The 24296-nt window shown below is 60.5% G+C and overlaps 1 protein-coding gene across 7 annotated transcripts in view; it reads left to right on the top strand.

The window, feature by feature from the left end:
- The window catches only part of TPCN2 (two pore segment channel 2), a 29675-nt gene that overhangs the window by 727 nt on the left and 4652 nt on the right, over window positions 1-24296 (top strand). For 2 of the 7 annotated variants that reach the window (XM_026482979.4, XM_026482981.4), the window contains exons 2-18: window positions 3353-3417; window positions 4109-4185; window positions 4564-4741; window positions 6409-6525; window positions 10693-10799; window positions 11327-11399; window positions 12605-12707; window positions 13692-13757; window positions 15279-15343; window positions 15892-15992; window positions 16635-16716; window positions 16936-17022; window positions 17988-18107; window positions 18257-18316; window positions 19966-20094; window positions 20868-20917; window positions 22301-22400. In XM_026482979.4, coding sequence (XP_026338764.1) covers window positions 3353-3417; window positions 4109-4185; window positions 4564-4741; window positions 6409-6525; window positions 10693-10799; window positions 11327-11399; window positions 12605-12707; window positions 13692-13757; window positions 15279-15343; window positions 15892-15992; window positions 16635-16716; window positions 16936-17022; window positions 17988-18107; window positions 18257-18316; window positions 19966-20094; window positions 20868-20917; window positions 22301-22400 — 1580 coding nt within the window. Of the gene's footprint in view, window positions 1-3352; window positions 3418-4108; window positions 4186-4563; window positions 4742-6408; window positions 6526-10692; window positions 10800-11326; window positions 11400-12604; window positions 12708-13691; window positions 13758-15278; window positions 15344-15891; window positions 15993-16634; window positions 16717-16935; window positions 17023-17987; window positions 18108-18256; window positions 18317-19965; window positions 20095-20867; window positions 20918-22152; window positions 22401-24296 lie in introns of all 7 variants that reach the window. The other 5 variants (XM_048217144.2, XM_026482980.4, XM_057317373.1 and 2 more) reach the window with 3 other exon arrangements.

The raw sequence follows: 24296 nt of genomic DNA on the forward strand, positions 1-24296 counted from the left end.
GTCTGGTGCCCCTTCAGCTTGGGTTTGGGGCTGGCCTCCTCAGACCAGGGCAGCTTCCTCCCTTTGCCCTCTGCAGCTCCCTCCTGCCCTTCCTGTTTACCAGCAGAGAAGTTGCTGAATCCTGAGGAGGGCGGGTGGGTGGAGTCCGTCTGTCTCTGGCAGACGTCAGGGGGGTTGGGTGCTGGGTCAGTGATGGAAGGGCTTCAACCTCATTTTACAGAGGAGAAAACCAAGGCCCAGAGAGTCTCTGGGACCTGTCCAAGGTCAGCTCTGGGATCTGGTGCTGCTGCTGCTAGTGTCATGCTGGGCGTTCCTTTCAGGAGCACTTTCCCTTTCTGGGCTTGCTTTCTTCCTCTGTCTGGGAGGGGGCCGTAGTAGTGTGTGCCCATCCGTGGACAATGGGGTTGGAGGGTTCCTGATAAGAGGTGGAAAAACTAGAGGCGTGGGCAGCCACCTGCCTGCCCATCTCAGAGGCTGTCCCCAGGAAGGTTCTCCATCCAGCCTGTGCCAGGCCTCACAGGTCCTTGGGCAAGGGACGTAGGTCATTAAGGCTTTGTGTCTGGAGGTGAGGGTGCCTTTCTGGTGCTACCACTTCTGGCTGTGTGACCTTGGCAGGTTGCCTGACCTTTCTGAGCTTTAATGAAAGGGAGGTAGTCAGAGGGGCTGACTTGAGTGTTGTGAAGATTCAGAGAGAATGCTGGGAATGCCCTCGGCGCAGGGCCTGGCCACATGGCGGAGCTCGAGCGGTCGGTGCTGAGGGCCGTTCTGCACAGAGCACTGTGACAGTCACAGGTCCCGGTCCTGGCCGAGTGGATGGCAGACACATGAGACCTGCACTGTAAGAGAGGGGCCAGGGCCAGGCAGTGTGGATGGCGAGTGAGGGCTTCTAGTCCTGACGCCATGACCTCCATGAGGGCTCCTGAGAATGTCATGGGACACCCTGTGTTTTGAGTCTCCCTGGCTTGGCTCCTTGGCCCCGGGGTGGTGGCGACTGAGAATGGCTGGTTTGCCCTCAGCTCCCGTGGGGGTTCCTAGGTGGGGCTCTGTGCACAGAGTTTGCGTGTCCTGCAGTCGGATCCTCCTGCTGCCGGGTCGGGGGACTATGCTGCTGGGTGCCCTGCAGACCCTGCAGTCACGTCCTTCCGATCCAGCCTCACCTCATTGGGCAAGGGTAGCTGTTCCCTCTTCTCGTTCCTCTTGTCACCCTTTTTCTGGTTATGGAGAAGTCAGGATGAGGGAGCACCACACTATGGAAGGGGCTTCTAGAATAAAAGCAGCAAATAGCTACAGCAACCCATTCAGTCTGCACTTCTGTCCCATCGTGTATGACCCGTGAGGGGGGGGAACTGATGCACAGAGGTGAAGAGGCCTGTTCAGGGTCATCAGGGAGCTGGTTGGGGCCCCAGGGAGGTCATACAGGGTGGAGCCTGGAACAGGAAGGAGTGGAGGCTTGGGGCACAGAGGCTGGTCCTGGGCTGCTGTGGGATGTGGTGTTTGAGTCCCTGTTGTCCTCTGCTCTCTGCAGCACACGTTCTACCTTGAAGCTCCGACCTGGTGTGCCCACTGATTGCCACCTGGGGTGGTGGTCCCTAGACCACCACGTTGGGAGACAGCGCTCCTGGTAGGGCCAACAGCCTGGGCAAGGGCTTGGAGTCTTGGGAGAACTTGGTCTTGGCAGAGCCAAGTTCAGGATGAGCGGTGTGGAGGGCATAGGGTGGGGAAAGCAGCAGGATGGGCTGTGAGTGGGTGAGGTGGGCACCATAGTGCCAAGTGGGTTCAGTGTGGCCTTTTTCCAGTAGCACTGGGGACTCGTGGGAATCTGTGACATACTCACGACTGAGGGTTTGTGACAAGATTCCCCTGGTTGCTGGTGTCAGGGACTGCAAAGCAGGTGGGGTGGCCTTTCTGAGGTTTGGTGCCCTGCAGCCCAGGAAGGAGGTCTGATGTGTGCTGGGAAGTTCCTGGGGTACCTGACACCCCTGGCCTGTGATGGCTTGCCTGGGCATGAGCTGCACCCCGCATCTGGGCCTAAAGGGAACCCAGAGGCTCTTCTTGTCTAAGAAGCTTATATCCTTAGATCTTTCCAGGTGGCGATCTCATCTCTTATCCGGGGGTTGGGTAATATGGGGCCCCTCGTGGGCCCTCGCAGCCTCCCCTCGGGGCTGTTCACTCACTCAGCTTTGAGGACGCTGTGTTCCAAGCCCTGCCCGGTCCTGGGCTCTGTGGGTACAGTAGGGAGTAGACCGGCGTGCTGTCTGATCTTGGTTCTCAGGACGCTATTAGGGAAAGCAGGTAGTCGCCACCCTCACAGCCTCCCTGGGAGAACTTTTAGGGCTCCTCAGGGTGAGGAGCATGGTGCTTGTACGTGGGGGGAAACTGAGGCCCAGATAGAGGAGGGTGCTTGCTTTGGGTGACACAGCAGTGTGATGGCAGATCCAGGCTGGAGTCTTACCTCCTACTTCTGTCCAGGGTCCCCCATCTCCCTGATTGCCCCCTGCCCTGGCCCTGTGGCAGGAGCCCTGAGACTGGGGCAGCTGCTTCCCTGGGGGTGGTGGGCAGAGTAGACAGTGGCGCACTGCCCGCTCTGCCTCGGGCTTCCGTACGTCTGCGCTAGAAGCCTGCGTGTCGCTGCCTCTCTCCATACGAGGTACGGGTGGTTTTAGAAACTGCTGGCTATGGCCCAGAGGTGAAAGTAGAATCTTCAACAGAAACAGCTGCCCCCTCGTTTCCAAGCCTGGATCTGGGAGCTGCTGGGTGCTGCGTGCCGGCTCTGCCCCTGCCTGGAGCCTGGGCTGCTTGGGCTGCACCTTCTCTCAGGGACCTTGGGCAGTGGCTGTTGCTGTGAGCCACCGCTCCCCATGCCTTTCTTCTCCCTTTGTGGCAAGCAGTGGTTTCTCCACGCGGCCACAGAGGCGGCACTTGGCCTCGAGCAGTGGCCGGAACCCAAGGCTGTGGGGACTGATCTAGTGTGCAGCTTATGGCTCCTGTATGGGCAGGGGTGGGGATGCTGGAATGAGGCTTCGAGCCGCCTGACTTGTCCTGAAGGCCCCTCGTAGTCGGGAGCCTGCTGGGGCTCACAGAGGCCCCATCCATCCTCCTGTGCCCTGACACCTGAGCTTGCTGGTGGGTGATGTCGGCGGGAGGGTAGCCACAGCTGCCCGCTTACGGGCATGCTGTGTGCCGGGCCAGTCCTGGGGCTCTCGTGTGAGAACTTGCTGCAGGGTGAAGGGATCTCATTGCAGAGCCTTGGAAAACAACGCCTCCAGGTTCTTTCCTTGATCTCAGTTGAACCTGTAGCAGGTGAGCGTCATGTGATCCGCCTTGTCACCCGATGCGTTCTCTCTGTCTGCAGGCGCTGTGTCCAGGCGGGAGGTCTGCTTTGACCAGGCTGCTGTCTTCATTGAAGATGCCCTCCAGGTGGGCGGGACCTGCTCCCAGTGGCTGGGCCTGGGCTCGTCTCTGGGTTTTGTGGGGACTGGGTGATGGCTGCCCTGCTGGTCCTCTCCTTGCTGTCCTGGGGCCAGGGCCTTGGTGGCTGGACTGTGTGGCCATCATAACCGTGATGATGGGGCCTTTGGGCACAGCTCACCTGGGGTCCTCCCTAAAGCAGGTGGGCACTGGTGTTCTTCTCTTGAGTCCTAGAATCAGTCATTACTCGTTTTGTTGAGTTACCGCCTACTGAGGGCCTGTCCTGTGCCTGCCTCTCCCAGGTCCCGTGAAAGATGCCCAAAGATGGTCAGACCATCGCCTGCTGGAAAACAACACCCAGGCTCAATTCGGGAAATAGGATATGGAAGGGAGCAACGTGCCTTGTGGGGGACTAGGCCGGGGGCATCCTGGACAGTGGCACAGTCGTGGGGGCCTTCACAGCAGAGGGGAGAGCGTTGCAGGCAGGCAGCGGGCACGGCTGTATGTTTGGCAGTGGGTATCCGTGCTGTGGACGTTTTTGGTGCCCCTGTGGGGTCACCAGAGAGCTCTTTGTCCACGGCCTGTCTCCCTGCCTGGGGGCCTGTTGTGGGGTCAGTGGGTGCCTGGCCTGTGGCTGGCCAGGCTGTGCGGCTCTGAGGGGACCCCCACTCATGCTCCCCTGTGTGATGTTTACTTTCAGTATCGCTCCATTAACCACCGCATGGACGCCAGGTCGATGTGGCTTTATCGGTTGTATTACTCGAACGCGTGCCAATGGTGAGAAGGCCCACGCGTGCAGCGGGGGGGTTCCTGTGGCCTGGCTGGGTGGGGGGAGGCTGACCTCAGGGTCCAGGCAGGTTCCGCCTCCTCATGGTGGAGAAGGAGCTGCTTTTCCCTCCTTCCTGGAACAAGGAGCCCAGCCCGAGGAAAGAGGGGCTCTTCTGGTGATGAGTTTCAGCCATGGCCTTCGAGCCTTGAGCTGAGTGCTGCTGTCTGACCGCTCGAGATGGGCACAAACCAGGCAGTGTGGGCTTTGCCTTTTGAAACCATGGGGTCTGTCCTGCTATCTCCCCGGGCATCCTGCCTGTGGATCTGGCTTTTGGCCCACAGCCCTGCTGGTTCATGCATTTTAATTAGTTTTTGTTCTTTTTTCAGGATATTGAGTTTCACCATCTTCTTGATCCTGTTTTTGGCTTTTATTGAGACCCCGTCCTCGCTCACTAGCACCGCGGATGTCCGCTACCGCTCGGCCCCTTGGAATCCCCCCTGTGGCCTGACCGAGAGCGTCGAGATGCTCTGCCTGCTGGTCTTTGTGGCTGACGTCTCTGTGAAGGTGAGGTGGGCACCGTCAGGTGCCACAGCCCAGGGGCCAGTGCCTTCCTGGCCTGTCTGCTGCTTTTTTGATTAATTTTTATACTTCTGGAGCTAGCTGCCTTTTTCTCGGACTGTGCACTTTGACCCTCGGAGCAGAGGCCTGGGTTGGTGGAGAGTTCTGGGCATTGAAGCAGAGGCTGTGTCGGCTCTCTGCCCTCTCCAGACTAAACTGAGTCGGGGTTTGGCCATGCCAGGTGCACGGCCTTGTGGGACCTCTGGGAGTGGCTGAGGGTCTGGCAGTGCCCCTGTGAGGAGAGACCCCCGTAGAACAAGGCAGGACCAGTGGTCTCTCTCATGGCCCAGCGTCCCACCCCCAAGAAGAGAGGAACACAGGAGGCGGTGCGGGTGGGGTGGAAAGGGGCCTGTTGCCACGTGGTGTGTGCCTGACTCTAGATTCTGTCTGACCTGAGTCCTTCCAGAAGCTGGAGGTGGGCCCCGCCTTGCTCGTTTGAGCTTCTGAGCCACGTCAGAGGTTCAGAGCCCTAGTGGCTTCCCGCTGAGACACAGAGGGGCCGAGAGGCCGGGCCTGGCTGCGGGTCACACGTTGTTCCTTTTGTCAGACAGGGGCGATTCCTGTGCTGCAGTGCTGGGCCTTCGGGTTGTAGCTGGCCATGCAGTGCGGCGGGCTGTCCCCAGACTCAGGCAGTGCCTCCGCCCGGCACCCGCTGGGCGTCCTGCTGTGGGGGTGGCCTCAGGCCTCTGGGGCTCACGCGGAGGGCTGTGGGCGAGGGCCCTGGGCAGCTTCATGTTGTTTCTTCTTCAGCCCTTGGTGTGTTTAGGAGCTTTGGGGGTTTTTAAACTGGAACTGAAACTGGTGAGAAGTTGTTCTCATTCGTAGTTTTTGAATGGCTGGTGCGTTCGGGAAGTCTCAAAGTTAGAGCGAGTGTACGTTTTTATCTGCACGCAGTGACCTCTGGATGCCCCTGCCATCTGTGGGGCTCGTGACGACTGGCCAGCTGGCCTCAGAGGAAGACCTCAGGCCTGGTTGATTTTTATTTTTTTTTTTTTTCAGACATTTTTTAAAGACTTCGTTTATTTATTTGAGAGAGAGAAGGGAGCGAGCATAAGCAGGGGTAGGAGCAGAGAGAGAAGCAGACCCTCCGCAGAGCAGGGAGCCCGATGCGTGTTTTGATCCCAGGACCCTGAGTTCATGACCTGAGCCAAAGGCAGACGCTTCACTGACTGAGCCACCCAGGTGCCCCCCTGGTTTATAGATGGTTCTGGGTGTGGGCCAGCCCAACCAGAAGCAGACCATGTGTGGTGTTACAGCCTCGATCGGCAAAGCCCCTTTTCCAGAATGGCTCTTTTCCAGAATGGTTCCTGTACATAAGCTAACCTGACCGTTGGGATGGGCAGGACGGCTCAGACCCTGTTACCGATGTGGTAGCAGGCTGGAGTGGTTAAGTGCTGAGCCCGAGACCACTGGCTGGCAGAGGTCACCAGTGGGCTGGGTGAGGGCTCAGCTTCTTGCTCCCCAGGTCACTTGGAGGCCACACCGCTCGCCAAAGTGCTCTCTGCTCTGGCTGCCCCAGCCTCACCCGTGGCCATTGACAGCCTCGGGCCGGCTGCAGGGCTGGCGTCTGTGGGGCTGCCCGCTCACCCGCTCATCCACCGCCTCTCTTGCAGAGCTACCTGGTTGGGTGGGCCCAGTTCCGGACGAACCTCTGGCTGCTGGCCTACCTTGCAGTGCTGGTCGTGTCTCTCATGGACTGGATCGTGTCTCTGAGTCTGGTTTGCCAGGAGGTAGGTGCTGCAGCGGCTCTGAGCTGGGAGCAGAAGCTCTGGATGGCCTTCCCCTGCCCAGCTCTGCACACCCTCTTAGCATTTCAGTTGGCCATCGGCCACGGGGCCTTGTCCCATCTTGCAGAAGGAGACACTGAGGCCTGGGGAGGGCACGAGGACTCCTAATTCCTGCCTCAGCACTTTCCAGCTGAGCTCCTTGACCAGCTGGGTCCCCTGCCGCCTTGGGGCCTCGCCCTGGCCATGTGCCCGAAGCTCTGGGTGGGCTGCAGTGGGAAAGCCTCTGTCAGCCTAGAGTCCCATCCCGCCCCCCAGCCAGATGCACAGTCCAGTGACTGCATAGAGCAGAAGCGGGAAAGTCGGTGTGGGGACAGCCATGTCCATCAGGGCCAGTCAGCGACACAAGCTCGTGGGGCACTTTAGGCAAGAGAATTTATATAGAAGCTTAAACAGGTGTTGAGTAACCGACCAAGCAGAACGGGGTGGGGCAGGGGCAGCGGGACACAGAGCTGCGGGAGGCTCAGGGGCGGGGCCCCCAGCAGCGGCACCCTGCCCTCCAGGCTCTGGGGGGGGCGGTGCAGATCACCCACCGGAGACTGTTTGGTTCTGGCAGTGCTGAAGGTGGGAGGGCTGGCAGCCCCCGGCGTGGGTACCACCCCAGGGCTGGCAAGGGGACAGCGGGGAGCAGTCGCGCCTCCCCCTCTGGCCCCCCAGCCTCTTCCCTGTGCCCTCACTGGCAGGAGTAAGCAGGCTGCTGAAGGGGAGCCCGCGGCAGAGCTGCGGGGAGGTCGGATGGCACAGTGCCCGCCTCCCACTTCCTCGCAGGAAAGAGCTTTGTGAGCGTTACAGACCCACGTCTGCGCAACAAGCGAGGAAGGCCATGCGCAGCTCTCAGACTTGCGTTGTTATTGGTTGCGGCCCCGACTGGTCCTTATAAGTTCCTCCTGCTCAGGGTCCCCGTGCCCTTAGCCTCAGCCGGCTCCCCGGCTCCTCTGGCTTCTTCACCTTGAACGGGGACCCAGAGCTTCATTCCCGGCCAGTCCGTGTCCTCGGTGGGCCTGCCTTTGATGATTCCCGGAGTTTCTGATAGTCTTTCATACCTGGTGTGCCTCAGGATCCCCGACCTAGACCTCCCTGCCCCTCTGCGCAGCAGCACCCCAGTCTGTCCTTGGTGTTCGGAGCGGTGTGCCCCATGGCACCCCACCCTGCTGCTCATGAATCTCACGGTGTGTCCCTCGTGGAACACCCCCCCCCCCGGGCGTGGGCATTTCCAGAGCGGCAGGGCACTGAATCGTGGGCTGGGGAGAGGGGGAGTTGCTGTTCTGTTCTGTCCTGCACCTCCCGGTCCCACCGAGGGCTGCCTCCCGGAGCTGGTGTCGCGGAGCCTGCCTAGCACCATCCAGCCCTCCCACGGGCAGGCCGCTGCAGGGGAGAGGCCGTGGTGAGGCCGGTGAGTGCCGTGGGCTGGTCTGAGGCAGCATGGCCCCTGAGGCTCAGATAGTGGTCCCGGGGCGCTCCTAGGCAGCCCTAACTGCCAGTCCAGGGAGGACAGATCCATGCTCTGCCCGGGGAAGGGGCCCATTGCAGTCACCCACCCAGCTGCCCTGGGCCTCATCGGGGTGGGTGAGCGGAGCTGGGCTCTGCCTCTAGAGGGCAAGCCATCTGTAGTGGCCTTGGGGGCAAGGGCTCGGACATTATAGGACATGTCGTTCTGTCTCGTGGATGTTTCCTCTGCCCGTCCACGTGCAAGCTTCTTAGACCTCGTCCTCACTTGTCTGGCTTGTTCTTTCTGTGCCCTGACCACCACGTGGGAATTGTTACCCTTCTCAGTACAAACAGGGTGGACCCTGCCCACTGAAATGCTCTCCCTTCAGCACCACCTTGGGGGTGGGGGGGCTCCCGATTGAGGCTGTAGCGCCACACGGGGTCCGCTTCTGGGTAGGGTCAGTGCATCACCCAGAACCGTGTCCGAACCAGGCCTGAGGTTCTTCCCCGCGCCAGCTAGCCAGTCATAACTCACACAGGCACGGGGGGAGGGAGGGCGGGGAGAACCAGCGGCCTCCCCCCTACTCCAGCCTGGACTCTCTCTCTGCCTTGTGGGCAGAGGGTCAGATCACACATGGTCCACCGGTCCCTGGCTAGGCCGTGGTCGTGACTCTGCTGCGGCGCTTTCTCATGGGAGACGAGGTACCTGCAGGTTAGTTGGCCTCTGCTGCGGTGCTTTCTCATGGGAGATGAGGTACCTGCAGGTTAGTTGGTCTCTGCTGCGGCGCTTTCTCATGGGAGACGAGGTACCTGCAGGTTAGTTGGTGGTCTGTGATTCTGTGTGGGCCTCGCCAGGGGCTTCACTGGCACCGGGCCAGCTGCTCATTGGCGTTAAGTCCTGTGACTGTACCTCCCCGTCCTTCATAAAGGCACGCGTCCCTGTCTCCTTGACCTTGATGTGGCCCCAGCATGGGGAGGGCTCTTGGCAGGAGGTATGAGCTGCACCCTGGTCTGTGTCTGATTACAGGTGAGGGTCCGAGACCCTGGGTGTGGGTGCCATAGGACCTTTAGCTGCTTCTTAGCCTAGAGGGATGGCTAAGAGACTCAGGATACGGGTGCTGAGGCAAGAGTCCATCTGGGACGGGTGAGCTGGGGACGCTGGTCCCTCAGCCCACGGGGTGGGCAGGAGGGTGGGCAGAGCCCTGAGTGTCCATTTATTGCTGTTTCCTTTGGCTTTCTGGTCCCGTGCCGGGAGCTGGGGCCCCTCCTGAGAATGTGTGTAGCCCGGGGAGGTTGAGTCGGGCCTTGGGATCCCGATCCTTCAGACGACCTGGAGGGTCTGCTGTGTGCCAGCGCTGTTGGGACCTTGTTCTGTTGCGAGAGGGACCTCTGGTATGAGGAAACCGCAGAGACGTCATGGCACTCCAGACTGCCACGGGTGCCGTGCTAGAGGAGGTGGCATTTACACGGGCATGGGAGGGACGGGGACAGCCTGCCAGCTGAGCAGAGGGGTGGGCTGAGGGCTGCAGCCAGCAGGACAGTGGGCGGTGGCCCCTGGATGGGCCAGAGTGGGCCTCCAGGCAGTCCTTGGGCCTTGGGCTGGGAGGGAATGTGGTCAGCTGGGCTTCTAAGACAAGATGCCCGGTGGGGCGGGAGTCCAGTTGAGGGCTAGGATGGGCCATGGAGCAATAACAAGACACTTAAAAGCACGTGGCCTAGGAAATGGGGTGATTGCAAGAGAGAAGGTAGTTACGCTTTTATATAAAAGATATGAACCACCAAAACAAAACCACAAGAAAACAAAAAACCATGTGGCCTGACACGTTCCCCAAGGCAAGAGGCCAACAGAGGGGAGGAAGGGGCTCTGGGCATCAGCACTTGGGGGTCAGGTACGGGGGAGATGGCCCGAGGCGCTGGGCAGACTCAGGCCTGGAGGTCACTGAGGCTGGGGCGGGCGTCCCGGACAGGAGGACTGGCTGGGTCAGGGGCAGGGACGTGTGGGACAGGTAGAGGGGCAAGTGTTTCTGTTGCGAGTGCAGGGTCTTAGAACATGTGGTGTGTTGCTAGTGGAGGGAGGGGGAAGGGACGCCTGAGGGAAGCCCCTTCGAAAACACTAGGTGGTCCTGCGCACGGGGCGGAGGGGGGGGCTCTCTTAGATTCTGACGGGAAGGAATACAGGAAGGAGGAAATGGGGCCTGTGTGTGCACCCGTGTGCGTGTGCGTGTGCAGGCGGTGTGCACGTGTAGGATATGTGCACAGAGGGTGTGTGTTTGCAGCAAGCATGTGCGTGTGTGCGCGCATGCGTGTGTGAGTGTGTCTGCGTGTGGGCACTGCGGGGTGCAGAGTTGCGGCCCAGCGGCTGTGTGTGCGTGAGGGGGGTGGGGCCACAGCTGGGAGGGGTGGGGGCAGCGGAGGAGTCAGGAGCTTGGAGCAGCACCCTCCGCCCCCCCACCCCGGGTGGGACAGGCAGCTTTGTAGAGAGGTGTGGAGGCCCCCATGGGCTGAGGCTGCAGGGCTGATGGGAGCCGGGTGGCCTGTTGGCAGGGGCTGGGGGAGGACAGGGACAGGGAGGCCAGGGCTGTGAGTGGGTGACGGCGGGAGGTCCGAGTGGGGCTCTGCGGCTCTTCGGCACCTCCAGTCTCTGGCCTGGGTGGAAGTGGAGAGCGCCTTCCTCCTGTCTTTCAGCCCCTGCGGATTCGTAGGCTTTTTCGCCCCTTCTTCTTGATGCAGAACTCGTCCATGATGAAGAAGACGCTCAAGTGTATCCGGTCCTCGCTGCCGGAAATGGCCAGGTGGTCTCTCGGTGCCGGGCCTCCATGCTGTGCCATGGGGGGGCGCCAGGACTGCAGCCTGGGGAAGCCTCCTGGCAGCCCTTAGTGGCCTTGTACCCTCTGCTCGACAGCTGCAGAGCCCTGCGGATGCGCCCCTTCTGTCCCTGCTGTGACTGTGACCACCTCCTCCCCCACTCTCCTCCCATGACCCCCCCGGCCCCAGTTCTCTGTCCCAGGCCTCCCTCTGCCCCCAGTCCCCTTCCCCCAGTGGCTCACATGGTTGAGCCCTCACCGTGAGCCCAGATGGATGGATGTGGCCTTTCCCCTCTGAGAGTCCAGGGGTCCTTGGACCCCCTGGAACTGCCCCTGGGGTACCGATTGTCCCTGCCAGGGAAAGGGCTCCCTGAGGGCAGCACCAGTAGCTGAGCGCAGGTCAGGCTCCAGGGCAGGAGCTCCCCGAGTGCTCGGGCCGGCTGCCCCTAGCCCCCCACCCCGTTTGGCGCGTGGGGCGTGTGTCGTGTGCTAAGCGCCCGCGTCCGTCTCCCCAGTGTCATGCTGCTGCTGGCGCTTCACCTGTGTGTCTTCACCATGTTTGGGATGCTGCTCTTCACAGGCGAGAAGGTACGGCGCTCTGCTCTTTCCCCAGCCGGCGCCCTGGGCATTGACGGACAGGTCGGCCCTCTCCTCCATGTAGTTGTGGGGCCTGCAGAGGCGGCGGACCGGTGAGGCTGCCTGCTCTAGCCTCGTAACCAGGGTCAGTGGTGGCCCACCTAGACCCCAGAGGTCTCTTCAAATGACCAGTCTTCGTGTGCCCGTCCCTGTGGCCTCATGGGCTCAGGGCTGGTGGGCCTGGCTGCTCCTGCCTCTCTTCCTCCTTCCCTCCTTCCCTCCTTCCATTCTTCTCCCCTCCCTGCCCCTGACCCAGCTTTCTCTACACCCCTGTTAGATGGAGGCCCCCACAGCCTGGCGTTTGGGGCCATCAGGTGGACTGCACCACCGTCCGCCCCACAGCGCCTGCCTCCACTTCGTCTTCTCCGGTTGGGGTCTTTTGCCCTCCCCCTGGGTCCCCTTCCCTTCCCGCTCCTCGCTGCCTCTTGGCCCCAGTGGCCTATTGCTGCGTGGAGGTGTCTGCCACTTCTCACCCTGGTCCCCCCACACCATGCATCTGTGGTCCAGTGTGTCTTCGCTCATGTCCTGGCCAGGGTCACTGTCATCCTCAGCGTTGGAGCTGTCCTGCATCTCTGTCCTGGGAATGTGGCCGGGGGTCAGCCATGGCTGGTTTCCATTGAGTTTGTGGCAATATTGGGGGGATCCAGGCTGTCCTGTCCGTGACGGAGGACTGGAGACTGTCCCTTCTGACTCCGGGAGAGCTGGAGCTCCCCTGTGTCTGTAGTCATCTTTTGAGTGTGTGTCTGTCTTTGTGTAATTGTGTGTGTCTCTGCACCTGGGTGTGCACTACGTGCTTTGTGTGTCTCTGTGTGTCCGTGTGTATTTGTTTAGTGGTTGTATAGTTAATGGTGTGTGCTGTCTCTCTCTGTGTGTGTCTCAGCCAGGGCTGCTGAAGGCTTTTCCCTGTGGTTCTGAGCAGACCCGCTTCAGAGGCCGGTGTCCCTGCGGGTGCACAGCCTCCCCGGACACTGGCTCTTGGGCCCAGAGGCCCTGAGTTAGGTCCTGTCTGGCCATGAGTGCAGAGTCTGCTGGGAAATGATGGGGAGGTGCAGGTGAGGGGTGCTGGCCCCACAGCGGATGGAGCTCTGCCGGCTTCAGGCCTTAGCTTGGTGGGGAGAGGCCTGCCGGCCCCTCACAGCCACCCCGTTTGCTCTCAGCAGGGTGATGGGCAGGACCGGGAGAGGCTGATCTACTTCCGCAACCTGCCGGAGGCTCTGACCTCCCTCCTGGTGCTGCTGACCACTGCCAACAACCCCGACGGTGTGTGGGGAGGGGGCACAGGGCCTGGGGGGCGGGTGTGGTTAACGGGGAGCCCCAGCACCAGGCTCTCGAGGCAGGAGTGCAGAAGGCTTTTCTATCCCTGGGTGGAGCATGAAAAGGAGGACGTTGGGTTCTCTCCCTCACTCCTTCCTTGTTTTTCGTTCCCTGTTTGTCTTTTTCCTTCTCCTTCCTGCCTGTTTCCTCTTCTTCCCTTTTCTCCCACTTCACTCCTTTGCTGGCTCCCTCCCTCCTTTTTCCTCTGTTCCCTTCACCTTGTCTTTCCTGTCCCCTGACTCCACCGAGAAGCTAAGAATGAGCACGGTAACAACTGGTGGTGTGTGCGGCGGGTTCCCTGATGACTTCCTCTTTGAGGCCCAGCCACTTTCCCTGTCGCCACCCAGGCCCAGCTGTGGGGTGCGGCTTGGCCCTGAGGTGATGGGCCCTGGCTCTTAGGTTGCTGTGGTGCTCACGTTTGGGGTTGCTGCTGGGGCCGCTCTGTGTGGGCCAGGGCTGTGGCTAGGATGGGGTGCTGTGGGCCTCTAGGGCCTGGCTGTGGCCTGGGTACCCTGGCTCATGACTTTAGTCTTGGGCTCAGGGATGATCCCCCATCATAGAGACCTTCCCAGGAGGGCAGCCGTCAGCTTGCACACCCAGTGGGACCCTGAGCATTGTCCCCACATGTCCTGTGAGTCGTAGCACATCACCCAAGGGAGAGCTGAGCTTTCAGTGTGTGGGGAGTTCATAGGGAAGCAGGTTTCAGCTTAATGTAAGGGGGGAGCAGCCTTGAAAAGTAGTGAGTTCCCCACTGCAAGGGTGTGTAAGCAGAGGTGTGAGGATTGGCATTTGGACAGGAAGGCCTCCTAGGTCTCCCAGCCAGAGCCCTTCTATCTGTTGAGAGGGCAGGTGGTGTGAGGCCATGATGGGGATTAGATCGGAGGCTGAGGTTGTGAACATGTTTCAGTTTCTGCAACTTCTTTCTCTCAGTTATGACTCCTGCGTATTCCAAGAACCGAGCCTATGCCATCTTTTTCATAGTCTTCACCCTGATAGGTAAGTTCCGACAGATCTGTAGGGGTCACTTGGGACAAGATCCTGCCCCCTGTGGCAAGATCCCAAATGCTCAGGTGTAACCGTGTCCTCCCAACCCCATGACTTCACCTCAGCGTGTCCTCCCCGACCCCGTGGCTTCACCTCAGCATGTCCTCCCCGACCCCATGGCTTCACGTCAGCGTGTCCTCCCGACCCCGTGGCTTCACCTCAGCGTGTCCTCCCCGACCCCGTGGCTTCACGTCAGCGTGTCCTCCCCGACCCCGTGGCTTCACGTCAGCGTGTCCTCCCAACCCCGTGGCTTCACCTCAGCGTGTCCTCCCCGACCCCGTGGCTTCACCTCAGCATGTCCTCCCCGACCCCATGGCTTCACGTCAGCGTGTCCTCCCAACCCCATGACTTCACCTCAGCGTGTTCTCCCCGACCCCGTGGCTTCACCTCAGCGTGTCCTCCCCAACCCTGTGGCTTCACCTCAGCGTGTCCTCCTCGACCCCGTGGCTTCACTTCATGTCCTCCCCGACCCTGTGGCTTCACCTCAGCGTGTCCTCCTTGACCCCGTGGCTTCACCTCAGTGTGTCCTCCCCGACCCCGTGGCTTCACCTCAGTGTGTCCTCCTGATCCCGTGGCTTCACGTCAGCGTGTCCTCCCAACCCCATGACTTCACCTCAGCGTGTCCTCCCCGACCCCGTGGCTTCACCTCAGCGTGTCCTCCCCAACCCTGTGGCTTCACCTCAGCGTGTCCTCCTCGACCCCGTGGCTTCACTTCATGTCCTCCCCCACCCTGTGGCTTCACCTCAGCGTGTCCTCCTTGACCCCGTGGCTTCACCTCAGTGTGTCCTCCCCGACCCCGTGGCTTCACCTCAGTGTGTCCTCCTGATCCCGTGGCTTCACCTCATGTGTCCTCCTGACCCCGTGACTTCACCTCATGTGTCCTCCTGTGACCTCTCTGTGACTTCACTTTAGCATGCCCTCCTTGCTGACTTTGGTTTAGTGTGCCTTCCCAACCATGTGACTTCACCTCAATGTGTCTTCCCTGACCCTGTGATTTCACCTGCTCCCCGACCCCATGACTTTGCCTCAGTGTGTCCTCCCTGCTGACTTCACCTCAGCATGCCTTCCCTGCTGACTTCGCTTCAGTTTTCCCATGACCTCATGTGCTCTCTGACCTTGTGACTTCTCCTCAGTGTGGCCCACCTCATGGTTTTCAGTCTGTGACCACCGATGGTCTCTGTCCTCAGTGCCCATGGCTGGGCATGCCCGGTGGCAGCGTATTCATTAGATGAGGACAGGGAGGCCTTCGTGTTGACTGGCGTGCCCCAGGCACCTGGCAGGAATGACGGGCTCTCCCTGCTCTGTGATCGTCCAGGCCCTTCTCACCAGCACCTTTGGGATTGCTGTGCCCGTTTTGGCCCTTTGGGCCCCTGGGTGCCGCCCCCAGCCCCGGGCTCCTGATGCTGCTGCTCCTTCCAGACTCTGCCCCCTGTCTGTGGTGGTCCCCACTGATTGTGGCTTTTCCACTCGCAGGAAGCTTGTTTTTGATGAACCTGCTGACGGCCATCATCTACAACCGGTTCCGGGGCTACCTGATGGTGAGACAGGCTGCCGTTTCTACTCCTCTGTGAGGAGCTGCCCCTGGAGGCCAGGCGGGGGCGACCAGCCCGGTGGTCCCAGAGGAGGGAGGGGTGGCTGGGTGGGGGCCAGGCCCCTGGGGCAGGGGTGGGGTGCTCGTCTCCAGTGGTCTCTGCACTGCCCTCTGGCTCCCTCCTGTGGGGGAGCAGGAGCCGTGTCACATCCTCCCTCCCCAGGCAGTGCTGTTGCCGCAGCCCCCCCGCCCCGGGCCACTTCCCTGCTCCATCTCCACTAGAGGGAGGCCGTGAGGTCGCAGCTCTAGGGCAGGTGGCCCCGAGCCCACCGTGTGGGAGAGCTGGGGACCCCAGATGTGCAGAGCAGAAACACACATCTTAGCGATTTCCATGGGCCGTGAAGAGTCTGGCTGTTCCTCTGGTGCCTGAGGGGGTGAGGGCTGCTCCCCCGTTGCGGGTGGGCAGGCCGCCCCCCAGAGGCGCTGGGCATGAGGTGGGGGGATGTGTGGCCAGGAGAGGCCCGACCCCACCACTCAGGGCCGTTTTCCTTGCAGAAGTCTTTCCAGACCTCCCTGTTCCGGAGGCGGCTGGGAGCCCGGGCCGCCTATGAGGTCCTCTCCTCCGTGACAGCAGAGGGACAAGCCCACCCTCAGGAGTGAGTGCCGGGCTCCCGGGACCCCCTTCTCCCTGAGGAAGCGGGGGCTGCTGCCGGTGGGAGGGAGCTCCTTAGAATGCTCCATAGAGTGTTTCCGGAGCAGCAACTCTGCCCTCTGCCGAGCGCCCCGCAGGCTGGCACCTGATTTTAGCGCGGCCTTGGAATCACAAGGATGCCTCATGGCCGGTGGTGCAGGGTTCTGTCGTTCTCTGAGTTGACTCACTTGTCCTCGTGACCCCTGGAGACCGTGGGCTGGTGGGGGCCGAGTGGCTTTGGCCCTCTCCCCCGGCCTGCGTCCTTCCCGCGCCACTGTGCTTGGGTGAGGCAGGGGGGGCCTGGTCTGGCGATGGTGTCTGTGGAAGGTGCCCACCCGGACGGCTCATGAGCCACCCTGTCCTGTGTCTGTTGTACTGCACACCACTTCTGAGCGCCGGCGTGCTCCTCTTGAAGGCGGGACGGTAGTGTCTCTGGGGATTGTAGATGACAGGACGACTGAGGTGCCCGTGGTGGGCTCCTTCCCGGAGGCTCTCGTCACCGCCCAGGGCCACTCGGCCACATGCAGCAGAACTCCGGCCGGAGGTGCAGGCGCCCTGGTGCGCTGAGCTAGCCGGGCTCACCGGGGTGTGGGTGTCTTCTTCCCAGAGTTGGGGTGAAGCCCCAGGACTTCCTGCAGGTGCTTCAGAAAGTCCAGCTGGACAGCTCCCACAAACAGGCCATCATGGAGGTATTAGGGCCCCCTCTTCCCCATGCCCCCCCAGCCTGTGCTTCTGGGCTCTGCCTGGAGGTCACCTCGGCCACCAGCCCCTTTTCAGCCCAGGGGTGTCACTTCAGCCCAGGCCGGGGGGTGGGGGTGCTGGGGACGGCGCACCCTTCTGTCCCGGGCCCTTCCTTCCTTCGGCCCGGCTGACCCCGGCTGACCTGTGTGTGTCTCCCTCCTTTCCAGAAGGTACGTTCCTACGGTGGTGACCTGTTGTCAGCCGACGAGTTTCAGAAACTCTTCAATGAGTTCGACAAAAGGGTGATTAAAGAGGTAACTGGGTAGTAAGGAGGGCACGTATTGCATGGAGCACTGGGTGTTATACGCAAATAACGAATCATGGAACTTTACATCAAAAACTAAGGATATACTGTATGGTGACTAACATAACATCATAAAAAATTATTATTAAAAAAAAAAAAAAGAGGTAACTGGGGCTGGGCCACCCGGGGTGAGCTAGGACAGTTACAGTACCCATTGGCATCGATCACCCGGGTGACTGCTAATGATCCGTGCCAGGACTCGCCTTCCCAGGGATTCTGGCCCCTAGGATGGTAAATGGGAGCAGAGATTGCTTGGTTCTTAGAAGTTGGGGTGGTTTTATCAACCTTATGAAATTCATAGACCCCAGGGACTGGCCTGGGCCAAGTGTGACCCAGAGGAACTTCCCAAAGGGTTTCCCAGTCTCCACGACAGACTCTTACCTACTTCCAACAAACTCTTATCTTCTTCCCTGTGTCCTTCCCCAGGAGGGTCCTGAGTTTGTCCAAAGCCTTTGTTTTTTGTCCTTGACACTGATTTGTAAAGTCACCAGATGGGCCTCGGCATCCAGCTCAGCACCGTGTCCACAAAGAGCCCTGTTCTGTGTTAAGCTTTCAGTTATTCGTGTGTAACTCCCACGTGGTTTTTCACAGAACGCTTTTTGTCTTGTGGTAAATGCTTGGCGTATATTCGCGTGGCCGCCTCGTGCTCCATCGCGGTTTATCCGAGCAGTCCGGGGCCGTTTTGCTCTCTAGTTCTCTAGCTCTTTCTGTTAAGAGATGCCTGTGATGAACGTCTTAGTGTGTGCAGCTGTTCCATGTTTGAGATTGTTTTGTTAGGCTGGACAGACAGGGATAAAAGAGGAGGTAGGAAAAAGTCGAATGCTGGAGTAAGGGGGTACGGGCACTGGCGGGCTCCCAACAGCCGTGGCCTCCTGCAGGCACGTGTGTTTGAGCCCCCGTGTGTTCCCTCCCCAGCCCCCGCCGCGGCCCGAGTACCCGTCTCCCTTCCTGCAGCGCGCCCAGTTCCTCTTCAGCCACCGCTACTTTGACTACCTGGGGAACTTCATCGCCCTTGGGAACCTCGTGTCCATTTCTGTGAGTGCAGGCTCGGCCTCGTGTGGACGTGGGTGGCGCCTCATTGCCCGCCCCCCGGCCCCCGCCCCTCCTCCCGGCTCCCCGACCGTGGCCTTGGAGCCCGGGCGCTGGGCCGGGCTGGCGAGCTACCGTCCGCTCTGGCTCTGCAGGTGTTCCTGGTGGTAGACGCGGACATGCTGCCTGAGGACCGTGACGACTTCGTCCTAGGGGTGAGCTAGGCGTTCCAGTGTTCGCTGGGGTGATGGGGGAGTCAGTGGGAGTGAGAGGGCACAGCCTCCCCTTCCCTGGGGCCCTTCTGGTGTGAAGCCGCTCCTTCCATTGTGGGGTGCTCTCCGGAGGACGGGGTGCTGGCCCAGGAGAGGCTGGTGTGGCGGAGGCAGCAGGTGGGGCCGTTGGCGTCTTCCGGGCTTGTGTGGCCCTGGGATTGGAGCTTTTCCCTTTCTGGCTGCTTCTCAGCCAGTTCTCAGCCCTTTCTGGAACCATGAACTCCCTTCTTAACATTACAAGGCTTGTCAAACTCCTTAGGAATTTAAAAACAATTTTTTCATCTTGGATTTTCAGCAAAATAGCAACAATACCCCCACATTACTCAATGCCAGAACGCTAACAAAACAGGTATTTTGAAGTTTGTTTTAATGAAAGATCTTGTGAACAATGGTAATACTGATGAAAGCGAGTAAATGTTCCCTGATTACGTAAGAAAAAGCTTGACTTTTCTGATTTAAAACTGATGCAGTATGTCGTGCATATTAAGCATAGAGTAGACTTTATCATGGCATTAAAATTGAAAAAATGGTTTTCCTGACCTGATGCTTGAAATTCCTTTGTATTATCCTTCAAGAAAGTCCAGTTCTCAGCTTTCTTATGTCCGTTGTACTTTTTTCCTGGATGAACCAGAAAGCTTCGGTCTCCTCCTCGTGAGGTGGCTGGTTTTTATTCCTGATGAACTCAGGGTGGATACAGTTGACCAGTATTTTATCTTTTGTAGCAGTAGTTGTTAAGCCTGAGGGCCGGCGTGATTATCTGTGAGAGACTTCTGGTTACATGAATGTCGCATGGGAGTTTTGGGGTACCTGCAGGGTTCCATCCTTTTCTGCCCCTTGGTAATTGCTCATGATATAGGGTCAGGAATGTTTTTCCTGCCTTAACGGCGACCTCTTCACGGGTGTGAATGAGGCAGCGCTAAGAATCTGGAATTTAGACTGGACACTGAGGCGAGGTGACTGCGGCAGTCATCTGACCCCACATGCCCCTCCCATGGCCCTGTGCACGCCGGGGAAGGGTGCTGTGAGGCCCCCATTAAGGGAGGAGGCCGTCTGTATTTTACTGACTGGCTTCAAAGTAGCCTGTGGTGGTCTTCAATGCTAAGATCTCCTCTGATACACACCAGGGGCTGGGGGGGTTGCTGCTGAGAGCCAGGCGTGCCCACCGGGGAGGCCACTGCCCACGTGCGTTGTTAGAGGTCACCCCGATGTGCCCATGGAGAGTGGACCGGAGGAGTCAGGGCAGAGAACTGGGGGGGGTGGGCTCGGGCGGCAGCCATGGGGAGAGAGATGTGGGAGAACGGGCCGGTGGGGTGGGGGGTGCCCCAGGCCCCGACGGCCCAGAAGGGATGTGGGGTTGGGAGTTGGTGGGCAAGATGAGTGTGGGCTGGGGGTGCAGCTGTGCTGGTCATCACCGAAGCCAGCGTGGGTGCCCGGTCACCTGAGGGGAGGATATGGAGCAGGAGGGTGGGGTGCCAGAGATGCCCCGTGTGTGTGGGGGCACGGGAAAAGCAGCCCCGAGAGCCCCGAGGAGCAGGTAAGGGGAGGGCGGGTGACGGGGGGCTGAATGCCAGGTACCTGTGTTCCTCTCCCAGATTCTCAACTGTGTCTTCATCCTGTACTACCTGCTGGAATTGCTGCTGAAGGTGTTTGCTCTGGGCCTGCCGGGCTACCTGGCCTACCCCAGCAACGTGTTCGATGGACTCCTCACCATCGTCCTGCTGGTAAAGTCTGAGACGGGCCAGGCTGCTGGCCCCCGGGCGGGCGGTGTGCTCTCTGCGTCTGCCTCTGTGCTGCGTTCCGTCTCAAGCTGTCCCTCCGGAGCGGAGGGCCCCAGGAATTTGGGCTCCTGCCTCCAGCAACAAGGGGCTGGCTTTCCCCCGCATGAGCTGCTTGGTGGGCGGCCAGCGGGCGCCGATAGGCGGCTGGGTTTCCATGGCATCTGAGCGTCGCGGGGGCACGCTGCCTCTCCCGCCCCTGAGGGGGGCCCGGCTGGAGGCCACCGTCCTGCCGGCTAACCAGCCCCGCACAGATCGAAGCACAGTGGGACCTTGCCGCGGGTGGAGGCAGGGAGGGGGGGGGTCTCTGGCACCCTTCCCCAGAACCTGTGGGAGTGGAGGGTCACGCGTGGTCTGTGTGTCACGGCTGCCATACTGGTACAGCATTTATTCGTGTTTGCTGTGGGCCCCTTGGGACAGGAGCAAAGATAAGTCTGAGAGAAGGGTCTTCGGTCTGTCCTTGACCTGGGCCTCCACCAGCCTTTCTGGTGTCCTGCCCTCCATACGTGTGGGCGCCGGTTCCTGAGACCTCAGTGTCTTTCTCAGCCGCAGGAAGCCCCACGTTTGGAATCACACCCTAGGGACAAGGGCGGAGCTCTGACTTCTCCCCAAAACCCCCTTTGGGGGGGGGCGCGTGTTACACACGAGCTTTAGAATTCACGTGAAAGCCCTAGACTAGCGTTGCTGTAGCGATGCCTTCTCTTCTTTTGTAATTAAAGGTTTTGGAGATCTCAACTCTGGCTGTGTACCGATTCCCACACCCAGGCTGGTATGTGACTGGGGAGAACCGAGGGAGGCTACAGCAACCAGCACCCCGCTAGGCCCCAGGGGTGGGTGGCCCGCCGCCCAGGCGCCCCGGCCTGCCTGCTCGGGCTGCTCGGCTCCAGGGCGAAGCGCCCAAGTATTAGGAGAGCACGCGGCTCGGAGCTTGGCCAGCTGAGGACTGTGGGAGCTGTCCCCTCTCCTTGCTCTTGGGGAACGTGTCCTAACTTGCCGTCAGAACGATACTGTCCCAGAGCTGGGACAAGCCTCTAGTGGGCTCAGCACCAGTGCTAGGATGGGCGTGCGGCTCCCGGTGTCCTGCAGAGTGGAGATGCCCAGCTTAGGGCTGGGGTGACCCTGAGCGCTGGACTAGGGCTGGAAGCCTTGTGACCTTGGCTTGTCATCTCCCACCCTGGGCGTCAGTTTACTACCCTGTAAGATGGCGGGGGCTGGGGCTGCTATTTGAGCCCCACCACCCCCGCTTCTGGCCACAGAGCAGTATAGATGTCTGGGCAGGGGGTCCCAGAGCACCTCAGAGTGTGGCTTGTGGTGGCTGTCCGGTCGTGGCGCCCAGAACACAGCTGCCCCAGCCAGTGCGCGTGCTGGCCCCGGGCATCTTGGCAGCCCTGGCATCTTGGTATCTCTGCGGGCTGCTTCTGACCTAGTGGAGCATCTGGAAAGTGCTGGAGGTGGGCAGTGGGGCTGAAAGACTTGCTTTAGGGTCAGCTGCTCCAGAGCCAGCCAGGAAGAGTTTATGTGGCACAGACAGGTCGGGCTGGTGCTGTCCTTGGTGCGCTGGGGCCTGGCAGGAGCCCCAGCCTGAGGAGTGGTGGGGCCGCGCTGCCTGGCGGCCGCAGGGCCAGCTTCCCTTGTTTCTAAAGCGCACTGAAAACCCACTGTGCACTTTGGTCTGAGAATCGCGGGGGAGCGTTGTGCGTGAGAATGAGTTTCAACTTACGTAGAAACGAGAGCATAGTAAGCCCCTGAGAGACACCAGGAGGGGCCAGGATACAGGATGGAAGTGCAGGAGAGTCAGGAGCTAGGGTCAGGCGAGAGGGATAGAAGACGAGCTCAGAGAAAGGGGTAAAGTAGGATAGTGGGCAGGGGCCAGGGGACTGGCTTGGGAACCAGGTCCCTTCTACTTCTGCTGGGACCCGAGACAGGTGTTCCGGCATCTGGAACCTGCGTGCTCTCCCGTGGAAGATGGGGGGTATGATAGCCAGTGCTGTCCTGGGCTGGCAGGTGTGGCCGTCCAGGCTGTCCTGTACCCGTGACGGAGCCCCCCCGCCTGCTCTCTGCGTCTCTGTTTCTGTCTGAACACGCATCTCCTCGTCTTCCTGTTGCCGGCACCTCGAGGCTCTCCCGGCCCGTCTCCTGTGTGTCTCTGCAGGAAGCCGGAGGTGCTGGGCCTGCTGTCGCTGTGGGACATGGCCCGGCTGGTGAACGTGCTCATCGTGTTCCGGTTCCTGCGCATCATCCCCGGCATGAAGGTGCGTGGGCCTCTGTCCCGCCTCGCCTCCCTGCTGTCCTGCTCCCCGCCTCGCCTCCCTGCTGACCTGCTCCCGCTGCCACGTCGCCCTAGAGACTGGCCGAGCCTGGGCGGGGAGGAGCCGAGACCAGGACTGTCCCCCTGGCTGCCTTGGTTCCCTTGGTCTGTGTCCTCAGCCCTGCGCTGCATCTGGGTGATGCCGGAGGGCGGTTAGGAGCTTGAGAGCCGTCCAGCCCTGCCTTACGGACGAGGAGAGGGAGGGCCGGCGCAGGTGGGCGGGTGTGGGGCACCTGGGCCAGCTGCAGGGGGCCTTTGTGCTCTTTGGGGCCCTTGGCGTTTGTGAGGGGCAGGGGCTGGAGCCCTGGAACCAGCGTGTTCCTAGGTGTCCTGAGGTTTCCAAAAGGCCAGGGGTGTAGGCCCATAGTGACTTCTAGTAATGAGGGGCAAAGGTGGGATGGGCCAAGGCACTCACCTCCAGGCCCCCCAGAGGAGTGGGGCAGTGTGGTTGGCTGGGGCGCCAGTCTGCAGTACTCCGGTCCTGGTGGCTGTGACCGTCTGCAGGCCCCGTTTTCTCTTCATGTACCCACAGGGGGTGACACGAGCCTTGAGGAGAGGGGAGCCAGGTGAACAGGGCATTTAGGCCCAGTGCCCTCCCAGCACAGAGGTAGACTTCGCTCTTCCTGTCCGTTTTCCTAAGAACTTTTTAGGAGAGAGGAAACCAAGGACATCAGAGCCCTTTCTGAGTGTCAAAGTCTTCCCCTGTGCACGTGTGTCCCTTCTGCCAAGCTGCGCACCTGTGCTGTCCGGGGGTTACTTGTTAGCTGGCAGACTTTCCCATCGGCAGGTGGCCTGGGGGCCCTGGGTGCAGATGGGGGCTGCTGCACACAGGCCTTCGTGCACGCCACACGCAGGCTTGTGGTCACACACGCATGTGATCACCCTTAACCACACATAAACATGCACACCTAATCACAGTCACACAATTGTATGCACGCGTCACCACACAACCATACGTGTAAGCACCCGTGATCATACACTTGCAGCACAGTCGAGACTCAGATCACACGCGCACACCGAACACACGTGTGAACCATGAGCACAATCTTGCACGTGTGCGCACGACATACTATACACGTGCGCTACCGTGCACACGCATGCGCATAACCGTGCCCACACGCAGTGACGCGCACACGCACGAGCGTGTCGCACGCGCGCACGTAATCGTGCACACATGCCCACGGTGGTTCTGGTCTGTCAGCGTCTAGGGTTAGGGGCTAACAGCTCAGGTGGGGTAAACGGGCGAATCGGAAAGTCTTTCTCTGGGGCTCAGGTTTGCACGTCAGGGGAGCGGCCCTCTGTAGCTGGGGTGCCTGGGTGGGTCTCTGAGCCCCTTGCTCAGACTTGATCACTCGGGCTGAGCTGGATGCCTCAGGTCTGCGCTTCTTTGGAGGCTCCAGACCCGAGAGGAGCTAATCCAGCCTTCGTGGTCGCTGGGCTGTGTGCTCTGAGCTCCTGCATGCTGTGGCTTCACCGAAGGGACTTGGAATTGTGACACATCTGCGTCTGGGTGGATGGAGGTGTCTGTGTGTGCGGTGTATGTGAGTGTATATGGTGTGTGTCTGCCTGTGACTGGATGGAGGGATGTAGATGTGTGAGTGTGTGGGGGTGTTTATGGGTGGCCATGGGGTGCGCATACAGGTGTGTATGGGCAGGTGGCCCTGGGGTGCGTGTACAGGTGTGTATCTGGGTGGGTGCCCGTGAGCTGCTCATACAGGTGTGTATGTGGGCAGGTGGCCCTGGGGTGCTCGTACAGGTGTGTATGGGCAGGTGGCCCTGGGGTGCTTGTACAGGAGCATATGTGGGCGGGTGGCCGTGGGGTGCAAGTACAGGTGTGTAT

Source organism: Ursus arctos, unplaced genomic scaffold, assembly GCF_023065955.2.
Source record: "Ursus arctos isolate Adak ecotype North America unplaced genomic scaffold, UrsArc2.0 scaffold_23, whole genome shotgun sequence".
Taxonomy (NCBI): domain Eukaryota; kingdom Metazoa; phylum Chordata; class Mammalia; order Carnivora; family Ursidae; genus Ursus; species Ursus arctos.